This window comes from Triticum dicoccoides, chromosome 7B (assembly GCF_002162155.2).
Source record: "Triticum dicoccoides isolate Atlit2015 ecotype Zavitan chromosome 7B, WEW_v2.0, whole genome shotgun sequence".
In the NCBI taxonomy this organism is placed as follows: Eukaryota; Viridiplantae; Streptophyta; class Magnoliopsida; order Poales; family Poaceae; genus Triticum; species Triticum dicoccoides.
Window position 1 is genome coordinate 152920347 of NC_041393.1, and position 18018 is coordinate 152938364.

The 18018-nt window shown below is 49.0% G+C and overlaps 1 protein-coding gene across 1 annotated transcript; it reads left to right on the forward strand.

Moving 5' to 3' along the window:
* The first annotated feature begins 4859 nt into the window (after positions 1-4859).
* LOC119339802 (fasciclin-like arabinogalactan protein 1) lies at positions 4860-6058 on the forward strand. Its single transcript, XM_037611713.1, has one exon. It carries the CDS (start codon positions 4946-4948, stop codon positions 5828-5830), a length of 885 nt encoding a protein of 294 aa, XP_037467610.1. The 5' UTR covers positions 4860-4945; the 3' UTR covers positions 5831-6058.
* The last annotated feature ends 11960 nt before the right edge of the window (positions 6059-18018 follow it).

The window sequence follows — 18018 nt, forward strand, 5'->3', positions numbered from 1 at the left end:
AAACTAGCTGGAATACTTTATCGGTCGAAGTAGTTTTAAGTTTGGGACCGCGTACAATTCTTAATTGGAGCATGCATTTTATTAGCCAATCCTACAATTGAAAATACAAATAGAACATTCTCACATATGCACATATATGTTCGCACACATTCTCATTCATCACATAAGCCCATTGCATCTCATAATACATTCCAAGCCAACATATACAACATAGTTCACAACCAACATGTATGAAACAAAGTTCTAAAATCCAAGGATCTAAATACCCCTCATTATCTCGAGTATTCTATCCATCTCTCCTCTTCATGTCACCTATTCACCTCGAGTAGTTTATCAATCTCTCTTCTTCATGTTCCATTTTCATCTTGAGTAGTATTCTAATCTCGCCTATCACCCTATCGAACCAATCACGGCTAGATATCTTCTTGATGTGTATTATAGTTTCTTCATGTCTAAAATAATTTTCAGCTACAAACTAAACATGTGTACATACATTGTATAAAGCTAGTTTGAATATATTACATACCTCAGTAAATTGAAGGCCACGTTATGAGAAGGAGAGGGAGAGAAAGATTAGCTCACTACTCCCTATCCAGCTTTACAATCCAATTGCCAGTGGAACAAGTGGTGATGATACCCTAGTGTATACACAGATTAAGATGATAAATATGACATATATTTATTCAATGTATTTACTTGAAAAGATCTACCTGACACTAGTCTCCAAACTTATTCAGATCATGCTCACCATTTCTTGAGCAGAGTCATGGTACAAACCAGGGACTCTCTCAGCATCTCCAAGAAGCAGGAGGCGGCAAAACATCCGATAGATGAGCATAAGGCAAAAACTATATATAGAGACATCAAATATGTAACCCCTTTTTATGCAGTGGCTTGAAATGTGATATTGTTTCAAGAGAGCACTTGTTACCAAGTTTTTCATTTAGAGGTGAGAGGGGTAAATGTATAGACATGATAACATAGTGAACCTTATGTTCTCATAAAAGGTATAACTGCTCTTGCAACATGAGTTAAAGAATATTAGTTCTTCTTCAACACATGCCTGCCAAAGCTAGCCACACCTTTGATATGTCAAGAGGTTACAAGTTTCACCATTAGTCCATAAGCTATGGCTGCAACTATCGATCCAACTAGTCGTCTATGTTGTCATACATAAGGGTGTGGATTTATTGAACTTTTGTTAATACATAAGAGTATATCTCAAGCGTCGATGTTCGAGATACTCCGTGTGCAAGCATAAAGAGGGCCTAGAATGTCCCTCTGAATCGTTAGGGACTCCTATTTCTTCTAAACATGAATAATATGGAACAATTCCATGCTCTTCATATTTAGAAGACCGTTGAGCCACTAATGATTTCCAAGCAAGCTTCAGAGCCCCTTCTTCATGTTGACACAGAAAGCAAATGAAACTTGAGCACCAAAGAAAAAAGTATTGCGGGAATTTTAACTCATGCCTAAACCCTAAAAGCTATTTACAACATAATTGGGAGTTTAGGCTTAAGAGGATGGTTGCAATGGTATTACAACCAAATTCTTAGGCCTAAACCCTAAAGCCTGACGGCATTACGGGATTTTTTTTCATCATACGCAAAAAGCTAAAATTGAAGTTTAGGATATGTTTCTTACTAGAACACCAATCGCCTATCATGAGTTCATGACTATATACAAAATTAACATATGAAACTAATTAACACAAACACATAATTATCCTAAGCCTAAAACATCATCCCCAAAGAGTTACATTGACATGAAGGTTGGTAACATGCGGGAGCTTCGTCTACGAGATCGACAACAGTGGTGGTGGAGGCCTCGATGGAGGATGTCGGCGGCGGCCTTATCCTGTTGGGTTCCTCCAACCAACCGTGTTGACTCGCCTTTTGCTCGCCGCCGCAACCACTGTTCCCATCGACCGGGGGGTAGATGGCAGGGCTTGTCTCATTTCGGGTGAGACGCGTCATGTGTAGGCGACTCAAGCGTCAATGTGCTCGGTCGGCGGTGACAACTGAGCTCTAGATCCGGCTGGCGGTGCTGCTGACCGTGAAGGAGGAGGTGGCGACGGGGCGAGGATGCTGGGGTTTTGACCAATGGCTGTTGAGGAAGACAATGAAATGGAAAAAGGAATAGAGGTGAATCAAGTGAGACAGAAGAGAAAAGGCTGCCACCCATGGTTAGTAACAAGATAGAAGCGGTTTCGTATCCGAAATCACATGTGGCTGGGTGTTACTCTAAGCGGTTCCTTCACTAGAACCGCCTCCAAAATATTGTTTGAAGAAGTTTCTTTTACCGAGCCGCCTGAGTTTATTTCTCTAAACAAAATAACCACCTGCACTAGGTCATTCGAGACCTCTAGAGATTTCTAGGCTGCTAACCGCCTCCATGGATATCCTCTAAGGCCCATTTCTATAGTAGTGTTCACAACTAGGATGCCAGTGAAGAAGTTGCACTTTAAAAAAGTAGCCGAGACCGTGCAGAGAAGTGGTATAGTGCCCGCGGGGATGATCTCCGTGCTTCTGCCACCCTTATGCACCACTACAGCCGAGGGAGCAAAACTATATCCCTTCCCTAGCTAGACACAATGGTACCAACGCTAACAAGCCTGTGTGGAGAATTATAAAATAACAAAAATGAATTGTCGTAGGGAACACTAGGCCCAACAAGACTCTGGCACCTCCAGGGACACTCGTACCACACCGCTACCACCAGCCGGCCAACCGGACCAAGCAAACCAACACACACCCATCTCAATAAACCAACACCTCAAGGAGGTGAGGCAACGGTGCTCACAACACCATAGTCGCCCAATCCAGGAGCGATTTGGGTTTTCGTCCGGGACATGAGAAGGTGAGGGAAGGGGAGGGATTATACCTCGACGTCGCCAAGTAGGCGACGACACCCATGAGCGTTGCCACGGTCGGGCTAACATTGCCAACCGGGGATTCTTCTGGCCTCCACCCCCACCATCACCACCCCGACAAGCGCAGATCCGACAGATGAACACCACAGTGTCTAGATCTGGCAAGGCTGAGGCTGCTTGAGAGGTTCAAGACCCCGGGGCCTTGAGATCTGGAATGAGTACTGCTAGAACGGTCCACGCCAATCACCCTCCGCTCGCACAAGGGAACGACCATCACCATCGAGTTTCGCTTGTCGTGGAGGGGTTTCACCTTCTCCACCCAAGGCAATCACCTCGTCTTCTCGAGCCTGCACTAGAGATTAGAGGGGGTCATATCAGGTGCTCCCATGATACAAACTCCCGTGGGGCCGTTGGATCTAAGATCCCAGGGTTACCAGTCGAGATGTTGGACTTGCACGCAATTATCTGCCTCCTAAAGTTCTTTTTTGCGATTTTGCCGAAGCTCCTCACATGACCCTTGGATCTCAAATCCAGCGGTTCACGGGAGCTTGTATTATAGGAGCACTTGAGGGGCTGGAGCACTTGATATGTACTCGAGAGCAGAGCGCCGAGGACCTCACTGCCACCTTCATCGGTGGCGATACAGTTTCCCGATAGCCTCCACTGGTGGTAACAAGGGAGAGGGAAAAAGGGTAGGGCATGGCGGAGGCTAATGTTTGGTTGTCGCCCCGACGAGAGCGACTCGGACCCAAAGGGATACCGTGGTCACGAAATAGTAGTGTGGTGGTTGCTTAGCAGTTAACAGAGAGATTTTTTTTGAGGGATCGTTAACAGAGATAAGATGGTATATACACACTTTTCAAATGAGGGGTTGCCGGAATTCCGGATCCGATCTGGAGTCTGGACCGATCTCTTCTCCCCAAACTTTGCTTCCACCGTCGGCGACGAACCCTAGCTAGCTACTCTCTCAAAAAAAATGAGGGGTTGCTGAAATGGGCCGAGTTAAGTAGCAGCGAAGGAACCCCAAACCAGCATGACCAACGTAACTCCAAAAAAACGTACTTCCACCGTTCCTAAATATTTGTCTTTTTAGAATTTCAAATGGACTATCACATACGAATGTATATAGACATATTTTAGAGTGTAGATTCACTCATTTTGCTCCGTATGTAGTCACTTGTTGAAATCTCTAGAAAGATAAATATTTAGGAACGGAGGAAGTACTAGGCAGGTAGAGCCCAGCGAAGTTTCCAGGAAAGAGCCGCGGTTACCACTTTACCACACTGTCTTAAAGGAGGCCGTGTACATTTGTTTCCGTTTCTAGTTTCTTGTGACACTCTAGCTAGGTCGATCGTGTGTACAAATGTCACTAGACAGTCCAATCTTCTCCAGCTAGCAGCGTGAAAGCATTCCTCTCCCCAGTAGACGCCTCGCCACGCACACCTTTGGAACCATGTGATAAAGGGAACCATTTATGTAGTCCGGCCACAAGAAGCACGTTTGGTAGCAGAGGACAGACCATGGCACGCCACCGATTTGGCATCCAAACAAGGCTCATTACCACACATCTCTCATCATCTCCCATTTTTACCACGGCCACCATTGATGCATGCACCGTCAAAAGCTTTCGTCCGGTTGTCTCCGCTGCCAAAGAGGCAAAGAGCGGGACCGGCCACCAGCTAAGCGGCGCACAAATAGCATCCGGTCATCACAAATTGCATGCATTGATTCACCCCAATCGAAAAAATATAGCATTAACTCACTGTCGTAGTAACATTATTAAGCATTTCCATATCCTGCTGCATGCACACCCACCCTTCGTGCGTGCGTATCTCCATGTACAGTGGCGTGTGCGCGCCCGCGTCTGACGACGTGTCCCCACCTCGTATCGCCTCTCACACGGTGGCTTTGGCTCCGGTCGGACCACGTGAGGCTCACGCGGCAGTTTCATCGTAGTATATCTAGGGGCCTGGCCTAAACCCTTCCTCCCCCTCTCCAGACACCAGCGGCCCAGCGAGCGACACGGGAGGAGCGCGGTAGTAGTCCTTCCCCGGCGCGCAGCGGTGCACCATGGCGTCCACCGGAGCCGTCCCCTGCTCCTTCCTCCTGCTGCTGCTCCTCTGCGCGTCCCCGCTGTGCCAGGGCCAGGCCGGACGGCACAACGTCACGGACATCCTCACCGTCGCCAGCCCGGACTTCGCCCAGTTCAGCGCCGCCCTGGCCGCCGCGAACCTCAGCGCCGAGATCGACGGGCGCTCCCCCGTCACCGTCCTCGCCGTCGACAACGCCGCCGTGGCGCAGCTCGCGGAGCGTCGCCTCCAGCCGGACGCCCTCGCGCGCGTGCTCTCCCTGCACGTCCTCCTCGACTACCTCGGCGACGCCAGGCTCCGTACCCTCGACGGCGGGTTCAGGCAGGCCGCCAGCCTCTACCAGGCCCACGGCGCGCCGGGGTCCGCCGGCATCGTCAACATCACGCGGGGCGGCAAGGACGGCCACGTGTCGTTCCGGCCAGCGGAGGGGGTGAACGGGACCGCCGCCGTGTTCTACGTGAAGTCGGTCAAGGAGGTGCCCTGGGACATCGCCGTGCTGCAGGTGAGCGACGTCATCTCGTCCTTCACCGCCGAGGCGAAGGTGCCCACGCCGCCGGCCCCGGCTCCTGCTCCCAAGGCGCCTGCGCCTGCTCCTCTGGCGCCGGTCGTGGCCCCTGCACCTGCTACGGCCCCGGCGGCCCTGCCTCCGTCGCCAAAGAACCACACCGCGCCACCGCCGGAGCCGGCCAAAGAGCCCGTGCCTTCCCCAACGCCCGTGGTGGAGACGCCGGCGGAAGGACCAGGTGCGGACGGAGACCAGCCGCCTGCCGACGAGCACAAGAGTGGCGCCAGCGACTCGGAGCCGTGGAGCCTCGGCGCGGTGGTGGCGGTGGCCGTGCCGGTCGTCGTGTTTCTGCTGTGGTGAGCAATCTGTGCTTGGAATGAATGCCCGCTGTCAGGGGCGCTGGATCCCGCGATTAGTGCTCGCTCTTACCCGATGGAAACAGTGGTTAATGAGCGCTGGTTATCGCTGGCAGATTTGAGCACAATAATTGTACGATGCTCGCGTTTAGTCAAGGAGTGCATGGATATGTTTGAATTGTTGCTGGTAATTTGTTTCTGCGTTGCATGGACCGAGCTCTAGACTTTCCGATGAATCTTGCAAATCCACCTTTTTTCTTCTTTGAGGGATCTTGCAAATCCACCTTTGTAAAACAAGGAAGAACACCCATTTAGCAAGGGCGTCTATCGACAAAATTCAAACCTACTCTTGCACGATCACATGGAAACTGATCGATCCAACAGCATTAGTTCATCACATAGGAAATGTTTCCACCATATACTTATACGGAAATGATGTATAGTAAACGTTCTCTGGAAGCCGATCTCTCGTGCGTACAATCCCAGGCACAAATCTCAACACGGTGACACGTGACAATTGCGGCGGGTGCATTGTTCGTTCCATTGCACCCCCTGCGCAAAGCACACAAAAGTTTCGATCCCTATGGCAATCTGAGGGAACAATGCAAGCCCCGTCTTATCCCTTACTCTTCCCCTCAAAATCACATCCGGATGGCAAATTCTTTATCTAGCACATCCTCCAAACTAGCATGGACTGGTCATCAATCTCACCACACTACCACATGCACCAAACTAGCATTCAACTGACATGGAAAACATTTACATCTACCAAAACACTATGAGAATCATCATTAACGACAACCAAAACCTACCATACGACCAAAACGGCATCACTAGTATCTGATCTACCACATCCTCACACACCACCATGAAGCAATACTCTAATCTACCACATACTCACATATCTAAGCTACAACAAGGTCACAAATCTACTCTACAACGAGTAGGGAGTGATGTTACTTATAGCCATCGGAGTAGCGAGGCGGAGTCAGTGAACAACTCGGAGAAGAGGAGGAAGAAGAATCGTCATTGCCGACCACCGTCGACCGGGGAAGATGGCGCAACTTACCTACTTGTCGATGAAGAAGAATCCTAGGAGGAAGTGCTCGAAGGGGAAAGGGAAGTGATGGTGCGGGTTCAGATGGTGAGCCGAAGGAAGGTAAATAGGGCGAGACAGTCGGCAAGAGATGACCGTATTACTCCCATCGGTTTTTTGGGGACGCATGCAAGCATGTTTCATCTTACTATTCATGTGAGCTGGGCATCGCGTTGCCCCTGCTTGCACGAGACAAGACTGGTTGAGTGGAAACTGATGATTCTATTGTTACTCAGAGGCCTAACTAAGAGGTGGTTTGATATTCGCGTGAGCCAAGATTTTGATGCAACCTACCTGACCAAACGGTCCAAAATTACATCCATGCACCTAACCAAACACGTCCATAGCGGCGCTCGAGATGAGACGAGAAGCGGCATGACTCACAGCTCGACGACGGTGCAGGTGAGTTGCCTCTACGCCCTACTCCTGCTATCTACTCTCCAACGAGCCTCAGGATGTCCACATGCACCCTCTCTCCCAGCGCCAGTCAACTTCGTCCTCTTCACTCCATCGGCTGCTCACTAGATGACGACGAAGAACATAGGATTCTTGAAGATGCTAGGTCCCCCACCTCTCAGCGTCAAGATGATCAATAGATGCTGAATTTTTAATGGGAATCACTCAAAAGACGGATCAACATCCTACAGGGTGGACATGGTGGGTCACTAATTGAGTGCGCTTCTTCGGGAGCCTCCCCAAGGGTCACTTGGGGTGGGAAGAGAGTGAGCGCGCTCTCTGCCGCCGCCATGTGTCGTGCTCTGAGCACTGCCTCCGAATTGTGTTTTTTATTTTGTTTTTTCACACGCGTTTTTGGCTTTTTGGTTTTCTACCGTTTTTTCTTGGCTTTTCGACAAAAAAATTGCGTGAAAAAGCGTTTTTATTTTGCTTCCGCAAGAGGCAAGGTTTTACTTTTGCGAGAGGCATGGATTTGCTTCCGCGAGAGGCATGGCAGTGCCTCTCGTAAACAGAAAAAGGCGCCTTTTCTAAAAAAAATCTTCCGTGAAAGGCACGGCTGTGCCTCATGGAAACGGGAAAAAACGTGTTTTCTCTTTCTTTTTTTCTCCTTCTGTGAGAGGCACGGTTTTGCTTCCACGAGAGGCACAATCGTGCCTTTCGGAAAGAAAAAAGTGCTCCTGGTTCGGCTTTTTGTTCGAGTTTTTTTGTGAAAAAAAAGTTCGCCAAAATCTATCAACATGGGATCTAGTGTTGAAGATCTTGATGCGAGGAATCCAACGATGAAAACGGTTTGAGATTTGAATGCACGGTTTAAGAGATAAAACATTTTGAATAAATGGATCTACAAAAAAAACTCCCAGGTTGCGACAAGTGACTCACATGCAGCATGCCACTTGTCGCAATCTGAAGAGGGTGGAAATTTTTTTAGGCAAACTCACAAAGCTTTATTCACCCGTCACAAGGTTTACAGGGACGAAATCCAAATTTCCTGGATTGCCTAACCAAAAATGGTGACCAAAGCCGAGGGTAACGCGTGCTTTGCAAATTTGTGAGCCTCGACATTTGAAAGGATCGATATAGTTGACTAGAGGGGAGGGTGAATAGGCAACTAACAATTTTTAGCTTTTCTTTACCAAATTAAACTTTGCATCAAAAAAGGTTGTCTAAATATGCAACTAGGTGAGCAACCTATATGATGCAACAACAACAAGCACACAAGCAAGCAAGGGATACAACACAATATAAGCTTGCACAAGTAAAGGTGAGAGATAACCAAGAGTGGAACCGGTGGAGACGAGGATGTGTTACCGAAGTCCTTCCCTTTGAGGGGAAGTACGTCTCTGTTGGAGCGGTGTGGAGGCACTATGCTCCCCAAGAAGCCACTAGGGCCACCGTATTCTCCTCACGCCCTCACACAATGCGAAATGCCGTGATTCCACTATTGGTGCCCTTGGAGGCGGCGACCAAACCTTTACAAACAAGGTTGGGGCAATCTCCACAACTTAATTGGAGGCTCCCAACGACACCACGAAGCTTCACTACAATGGAATATGGCTCTGCGGTGACCTCAACCATCTAGGCTGCTCAAACACCAAAGAGTAACAAGATCCGCAAGGGATTAGTGGGGGAATCAAATTTCTCTTGGTGGAAGTGTAGACCGGGGCCTTCTCGACCAATCCCTAGAGAATCAACAAGTTTGATTGGCCAGGGAGAGAGATCGGGTGAAAATGGAGCTTGGAGCAACAATGGAGCTTAGGGATGGAAGAGGTGGTCGACTTGGAGAAGAAGACCCCCCTTATATAGTGAGAGGAAAAATCCAACCGTTATCCACTTATTCATCCCGCGACATGCGGTACTACCGCAAGGCCTTGCGGTACTACCACTCCCGCAGTAGAGACCAGACGAGGCCCTATTGCATTGACGCAATGAGCGGTAGAACCGTCGGAGCGGTACTACCGCAAGGCAGGGTTTGTCTAGGCTGGGAAGGCACGGACTAATAAAATTACATCCGTGGCTACTTCCACTGAGTTTAGATCTGTGCAAAAATTTGACACGGTACTACCACATGCAGGGAGCGGTACTACCGCGTAGGGCGCGGATGTAAAAAATTACATCCTCCCCTACTTCCGCGCGTGTTACCGTGTTGGGCTTGAGGCCACGGTACTACCGCGCCCGAGGAGCAGTACTACCGCATCTCGCGGAACTACCGCATCCCTGGCCGGTGCTACCGTGGGCCTCTGCGGTACTACTGCTCCCTTGAGCAGTACTACTGCATGCCACAACACAATACCACTTGGAGTCCTTCATTTTGGAAAGACACGGATAAACGGTTGGTGCTCCAAAGAAGCAAAGTAAAGGTGGTGCAAAGGAATAGACGTGTACGTGTTGATTCCACCCTAACCTTTCCGAAGCGGACCCCCTCTTAATAGTACGGCTTTCCTACGACTCAAATCCACCGAAAGGAAACATAGAGAAACGCTGTCTTCACTAGGCTCCGAGGGGCACCGAATCGTCTTGTGTCTAGACATGAGATATCTGAAATGCTCAATGCACACGATTAGTCCGCAAATGCATTGTCATCAATCACCAAAACCACATAGGGAGAAATATGCCCTTACAATCTCCCCTTTTTGGTGGATCGATGACAATACAGGATTTGCATATAAGGATACAAAATGAACATAAGCAAACCCACCATCTACAAAATATAGACAGGCTCCCTCTAGATGTGTGCACTCTATTTATATGCTTTGGACTACACGGCACACATACTAGGATCAATACTCCCACAGTGTGAGTACAGTTTTCAGGAACTGAAAAGACGCCTGACTTCTGCTCCCATACTTGTGCCACCGGATTTCACTAAAGACTTTGTTATCTATTGTGATGCCTCACGACAGGGACTAGGTTGCATTCTTATGCAGGATCGTCATGTGATTGCCCATGCATCTCGACAGTTGCATCCACATGAGGAGAATTATCCTACACATGATCTAGAGCTTGCAGCCGTAGTCTATGCACTCAAGACCTAGCGACATTACCTTCTTGGTAAACGTTGCGAGATCTACACCGATCACCAGAGTCTCAAGTATATCTTCACCCAACCAGATTTGAACCTTAGGCAAAGACGTTGGTTGGAGTTAATCACAGATTATGATCTAGGGATTACCTGCACCCCAGGCAAAGCTAATGTCATGGCTGATGCGCTAAGTCGTAAATCCTATTGCAATAATCTCATGTTGCAGCAGGGTCAACCACTTCTCCATGAGGAATTCTGTAAGCTTAATCTTCACATTGCTCCTCACGGATTCCTTTCTACCTTGGTGGCGAAACCTACCCTCGAGGATCAGATCATTACTGACCAGAAGTTTGATAGGGGTGTTATCCGCATCAAGAGAAACATTAAGAAGGGAGTTGGTGGATGTTTCTCTATGGATGATCGTGGTGTTGTTTTCTTTAAGAATCGCTTGGTGGTTCCCAAGAATCAACATCTGCGACAATTGATTCTTAAGGAGGCACATGAATCTCCTCTCACGATTCATCCCGGTAGTACTAAGATGTATCAGGACCTACGCTAGAGGTTCTGGTGGACTAGGATGAAGAGAGAAATCGCTGAGTTCATTGCTAAATGTGATGTTTGTCGTCGCGTTAAGGCAGAGCATCAAAGACCTGCTAGCACCCTTCAGCCTTTAGCTAGTCCTGAGTGGAAATGGGATAAAGTTGGTTTGGATTTCATCACCGGCTTTCCCAGGACCAAGAAAGGGAATAACGCTATCTTCGTAGTCATTGACCGTCTTTCCAAAGTGGCTCACTTCCTTCCTGTTCGAGAGAATATCACCGCTAGTCAGCTCGCTGACTTATATATTTCTCGAATAGTGTCACTTCATGGTGTTCCACTAGAGATCAATTCAGATCGTGGTAGTCTTTTCACTTCTCATTTCTGGGAGAGTTTCCAAACTGCCATGGGAACCCATCTTTCCTTCAGTACCGCTTTCCACCCTCAGTCGAGTGGTCAGGTGGAAAGGGTCAACCAAATTCTCGAAGACATGCTTAGAGCTTGCGTTATCTCATTCGGTATGGATTGGGAGAAATGTCTTCCTTTTGCCGAGTTTGCTTATAACAATAGCTATCAATCCAGCCTCAAGAAAGCTCCTTTTGAGATTCTGTATGGACGAAGATGTCGAACACCTTTGAACTGGTCAGAAACCGGTGAAAGACAATTCTTTGGACCGGACATGATCCAGGAGGCAGAGGAGCAAGTTCGCATCATTCGTGAGAATTTGAAAACAACCCAGTCTCGTCAAAAGAGCCAGTATGATCGTCAGCATAAGGATATGACTTATGAAGTTGGTGACAAAGCTTACCTTCGGGTTACTCCTTTGAAGGGTACCCATCGCTTCGGTATCAAGGGCAAGTTGGCTCCTCGTTACATTGGTCCTTTTTCGCATTCTCGCTAAACGAGGAGAGGTTGCCTACCAGTTGGAACTACCCCCACATCTTTCTCGAGTTCATGATGTCTTCCACGTCTCTCAACTCAGGCGTTGCTTCTCGGATCCCATCCGCGGAGTGGACCACGAAATGCTTGATCTCCAAGATAACCTCACATACCGAGAGTACCCGGTTCGCATTCTTGATCAAGCAGAGCGTGTTACCCGACGTCAGAACATCAAGTTCCTCAAGGTTCAGTGGTCTCATCATTCCGAGAGAGAAGCTACTTGGGAGCGAGAAGATCGTCTTCGACTGGAGTACCCCACTTTCTTTCCGTCGACCCCTGAATCTCGGGACGAGATTCTTTCAAGTGGGGGCGAGTTGTCACATCCCTAGTTCTGGTATGCTCGAGGCTAGCTAGTCAATTGTGCATCATGTTTAAATTCCATTTAAATTTGAAATGGGGATTTGTGAAACCTTCAGAATCATTTTTGGAAATGACCCAAATAAAAATTGCTCCAAAAAGGTCCAAGAAAATGCTCATGTTGCTCTCTGAAAATATTGGACAGAGATAAAAATCAAACCAATATTTTTAGGAGCTCATAAGTATTTATTTTGGGCATTTGGAATTAATCTAGTAATTAATTGCTTTGGATATATATTGTTATATATATAATATATGTCCAAAAATTCTGTTAATTGGTGAGGAGTTTTGGAGCAATCCAACTAGTTCCTACAAAAATTGACAGAAGAAAATAAAATGAATTAGTATTATTATGAAATCAAACAAATGTCAAAAAATAGAAGAGAAAACAAAACAGGAGCAAACTTACCTGCGGCCAGCTCCTGTGCTGGCCCAGCACTGTGCGGCCTGGCCGGCCCAGTTGGCCAGCCCAGCCCGCCTCCTCCTCTGTCTTCTTCCTCGTGCCTACTGGCACTGTGCGTGTCGCGCGCGCGCTCGCCCGCGGCCACGTCTCCCGCCACCTCCTGCTCCTCCCTCTCGTCGCCCTGGACGCCCTGGACGACGCCACGCACCGCCCCGCACCTCTCTCCCTCTCCCTCGCTCTCCCTTTTTCCCCTGGTTCTCTCCCGCGCGACCGCCTGAACACTGTCGTCGTTGCCGTTCGCCGTTACCGTAGCCACCGCCTCCCCCTCGCCTCTCCGACCAGCCTAGAAGCTCCGCCACATCGCCGGCTACCTCTCCGTCAAGCCACGCGCCTAGGGAGGCCCTGGAGAGTCGCCATCGCTGCCGTCTTCAACCTCCCGACGCCGGAGATCCGCCTCGCCGCACCACCGACTCCAGCCCTTCCCCGAGCTCGCCGTCGACACCGTCGAGTCCGAAGTGAGCCTCTGCTCCGTTTCCCTTTCCCCGTTCTTCCGTTCCCGCGTCGTAGCCCCCTTCCCTGCCATGGCCGTAGCTCCTCGCCGCCGGTCATGTCGCTGCTGCCGTTCTAGCGCGCGTTAGTCGCACCTGAGCACACGGGCGTGCTCTTGGTGCCACGAGGGTGCCGCAGAGCCCCTCGGGTGGCCTCCCCATGCCCCGCAGCCCGCTCCCGCTCGAAGCCGTGCTCCGGCCGCCGCTGCGAGCTCCGCTCCGGCGAGCTCCGGCGCCCCCACAGCCTCCCACCTGCTTCCCTGGATGCGGACGACGACGGGCTACGCCCAGGTGGTCTCCGCGCGTCCATCCGCCGCTCGTAGCGCAAGTCTGGCGAGTTGCCGCCGCGGCTCGAGGTTGTCGCCGGCCAAACTCCGGTGAGGCCGACGTGGCTGTGATTAGCGCCTAATCCCGGAGCCTAAACCACCCCACCAGCCGCTGACCGTGGGCCCCAGGGCAAGTCAAACCCTGGTCAGTGCGGGTTTGACCCGGGCTTAACCACTGTGTCACTGACGTGTGGCCCCCACATGTCAGGTTTGACCCAGGTTGACTGCTGACGCAGTGCTGACGTCATGCTGACGCAATAATATTTTCTGGAATTATTTTAACTCAGGAAATTCCAGAAAATGTTTCAAACTTAAAAAAATCATAGAAATTCAACCGTAACTCAGATTGAAATAATTTATATATGAAAAATTATTAGAAAAATGCAATCTTTCCATCTGTACTAGTTTCATGCATGACAAACCAACTTATACCTACTGTATAAGTGAAACACTAAAATTGCATATATAAGAGCTTAATTAGGAGTTGCATTTGAACTCTTGGTTCAAATGGACTTCAACCAAATGAATGCTAACAGCATTAGCACAAACAGCATCACATCTTCATGCCATATTCATGTATCATATTGTTGCATATGCTTGTGTATTGATTATCGACACCGTTCCTTCTCGATAGGTCCTGCTCCGGAGACCGTTCCAGAGTACCTGTCTGAGGAGCAGTGCCTTCCTTGTTGATATACCAGGCAAGCAAACCCCCTTGTTCATTCCGATAAAATCCTACTCTATCGCTCCTGCTCCTTGTTATTGCATTAGGACAACAACGATTCATCTGCTACTTTGTGCCGCGGTAGTTGAACCCATTCCTCTGAATGACCTGTCATTGCCACAGTAAATAGTTGAAACCCACTAGCATGTGTAGGAGTTGATTGAAGCCATTGTTGTGTTCCTACCATGCCATGCCTGCTATTGCTTAGAGTGTGTCAGGTCTGATTCATTGGGAATGAATTGGAGTACAGTGCTCTATGTTCTGATGCTGAGAGTGAACGTGTGAACACGATTTGGTAAAGGTAGCGGTGATAGGCCTTGTAGGAGTACATGGTGGGTTGTCTCACTGGAACCGTCCTTAAGCACTGAGTTCTGTGTATGTCGTCCAATGACTCGATACTACCACACATTGGAATGCTTAAGTGCCCTTCTCGACTTATTAACCAACTTGATCTCTGTCCAGGAGTCGCAACTAGTTTTTGGTGTTTGTAGGTAGTGTTAGTAGTCTACCACGTGGCACTCGACCAGGTGGGCTTGGCACAGACTAGGCACAAGTGGCATGGTGTACCAAGCATAGATCCATCCGGCGAGGTGGGCTTGGGAACCCTGCACACATCATTTGGGGCCGTGAGCGACACCCCAGCCGGATCTCCTTGCGGATGGAACCCGAATAGGCGATAAACCTGGACTAGAGTCTTGTGTGGTTAGTCAGGTCGTGGCCGACACCCTCGCCAGGCTTCCGCTTGAAGGTTGCCGAGATACATGACGTGTACATGGCAGTAAGTGGCGAGAGCGTGTGTGAAGAAGTACACCCCTGTAGGGTTAACATGATCTATTCGAATAGCCCGGTCCGCGGTTATGGACTTCTTGGATGCTTACATGGTACATAGACAACTTGAAGTGGATACTATAAAATGCTCAAGACAGGTGTGAGTGCTATGGATGGCCTTCTCGTAGGGAGACGGGGATGAATCCATAGTAGTGTATTGTGTGGTGATTAGTGGACTCGTGTGCGCCATATCACCTCAAAGAAGTTCTGGTAGTCGTAGAACAGGTTAGCCACAAAGTCAAAGCTGGCTTGCTGCAACTAAGCCCCACATTACCCTCTTGATACAAATGCATGTATGATAGGATCTGACGTAAGTCTTGCTAAGTACCTTTGTACTCATGTTGCTTTATTTATGTTTTTGCAGCGGAGACTTCGGTCTTACTAGTGTTCTCGTGGACTTCGACAAGTAGCTTGTACCTTAGCTACGATCTTGATCGGATATTGTAGGTAGTCAGGCTCTTCAGCCTTTTTCATTTGTAGATGTCTGTACCCAAACATGTAATGCTTCCGCTTGCTGCTTTTATGCTCTGTATGATGGGTCTTGTGACCCCTGTTTGCAATAATGCTATGTTGGCTCTTTGAGCCTTATCTATATGAGTTGTTGAGTTTTGTTGTGATGCCATGTTGTACAGCACATACTTGCATGTTATGCGTACGTGTAATGTGTATTGCTATGTGTGGGATCTGACTATCTAGTTGGTTATCCTTAGTAGCCTCTCTTACCGGGAAATGTCTCCTAGTGCTTCCATTGAGCCATGGTAGCGTGCTACTGCTCCGGAACACTTAGGCTGGCCGGCATGTGTCCTTCTTCGTTCCTGTGTCTGTCCCTTCGGGGAAATGTCACGCGATGAATACCGGAGTCCTGTTAGCCCGCTACAGCCCGGTTCACCAGAGTCCTGTTAGCCCAGTGCTACAGCCTCGATTCACTCGATGATGACCGACACGTTCGATGTTGGGTCATGGATGCCTGTCCCTGTAAGTTTGTGCCACTTTGGGTTTACGACTAGCCATGTTAGCCCAGGCTCCTTATCATATGGATGCTAGCGACACTATCATATACGTGTGCCAAAAGGCGCAAACGGTCCCGGGCAAAGGTAAGGCGACACCCGTGGGGATACCGTGTGTGAGGCCGCAAAGTGATATGAGGTGTTACATGCTAGATCGATGTGGCATTGAGTCGGGGTCCTGACAGCTTTGGTATCAGAGCCTGACTGCCTGTAGGATTACCAAGCCAAACTGGTCGAAGTTGAGTCTAGAAGTTCTTTAGTTATGTAAGGGAATTGATTGTGGGAAGGAACGTAAGGCTCTTTTTACTCCTTATACCTCATGGCCTTCTGATCCGAGTCATCCTATCTTTCCGACGGGGTTAAGGAACTAGGCTTCTCTTCCGTCTATCAAGATCACGTGTTACTACTCCGTAGTCCCATAGGATTGGTTGGTCAGAGTCATATCCCAGTTTCGAGTACTTCCGGTGTAGTGTGTATAGTGTGATCTCAGAACCTTGAGTGGTGATGTTGAGTTGTTTTACTACTCCATTTTAGCAGGATGTCTCATTCTGAGCATTTTACTGCCGTTATGCTGCCGGAATTTCCCTAGGAGTTCGAGAGTTACTAATTTCCTTGTCCTACATTCTACAGTCTATAGTAGATGCTGATCTGTCCTTGGTTTCGTTTCTCAGGATGTCATCAGTTAAGCGAAGTTCTATTGCTCGTAGCTAGAACCACGGAGATGGTAGGGATGAGGATCCTCCCGACCAGCCTTCGTTGGCAGAGTTCATGTTAGAGATGGAGAGGAACAAGCGTGAGTCTAACCGCTTGTTGGCACGTATTGAGGAGAACACCGCACATCAGTCCAATAAGTCTGCGACCATTCATGACTTCATTCGCTTGCACCCACCTACCTTTCATCATTCCATCGAGCCACTCGATGCAGATGACTGGCTCCGTAGCATCACTCATAAGCTGTGTTCTGCGAACGTAGCTGAAGATGACAAGGTCACCTATGCCACATACCACCTGGAAGGTCCTTCTAGTCTTTGTTGGCAGAACTATGAGGCTATGCTCCCAACTGGCAGACTCCTACCTGGAGGGATTTCATTGAGGCTTTTCGCGAGCATCATATTCCCCAGGCCCTCATTGATCGCAAGGGAGAAGAGTTTTGTAGTTTCACCCAGAGTAAGATGGCTGTTGATGCTTACAGTAGAGAGTTTGAGAACCTCGCCCGCTATGCCACAGAAGAGGTGTCCATGGACGCCAAGAAGCAGGCTAGGTTCCGGAAGGGTCTCAACCCCAAGTTGCGATGTGATCTCCACTTGCACCATTGCAACACGTTCCAGGCTCTTGTGAACAAGGCTATTAATGTAGAGACAGCTTAGCTCACTTACGAGGAGTCTTGTAAGCACACCCGTGATTTGGGATCTTCCTCCGGTTCTAGTTCTCAGAAGCGCCGAATTTGGGTTCCGAACTCCGCTCTTCCACCCGGATATGTACCGAGGCCATCTTATGTGGCACCTCATCCAGTTTAGCAGTATGCTCCACCCAGGCCTATTGGTGGACCTCCTGCCAATGCAGGTCCACATCGTACCTCCAAGATTTGTTACAAGTGCGGAGAGCCTGGCCATATTGCCCGTATTTGCACTCAGACCAGTGTTGCTCCACCCCAGCCCGAGAAGTCTATTGGCCATGGTAAGCCATCACGCAAGATGATCAGTGCCAAGTCAGCTCACCTTAAACATGGACGTGTGCATCACGTCTCAGCTAAAGACGCTCATGATGATCCAGATGTCGTTCTTGGTACACTCCTTGTCAACTGTCATCCAGCATCGGTTTTGTTCAATACTGGAGTGTCCCATTCCTTTATTTCTGAAAGCTATGCCCGCTTGCATGACATGTCATTTTGTGATATGCCCTCCCCACTACTTATTCAAACTCCAGGATCCAAATGGCAAACCTCTAGGATA

Coding starts and splice junctions, on each gene's coding strand:
- LOC119339802 (XM_037611713.1), top strand. CDS start 4,946: ATGGCGTCCACCGGAGCCGTCCCCTGCTCCTTCCTCCTGCTGCTGCTC.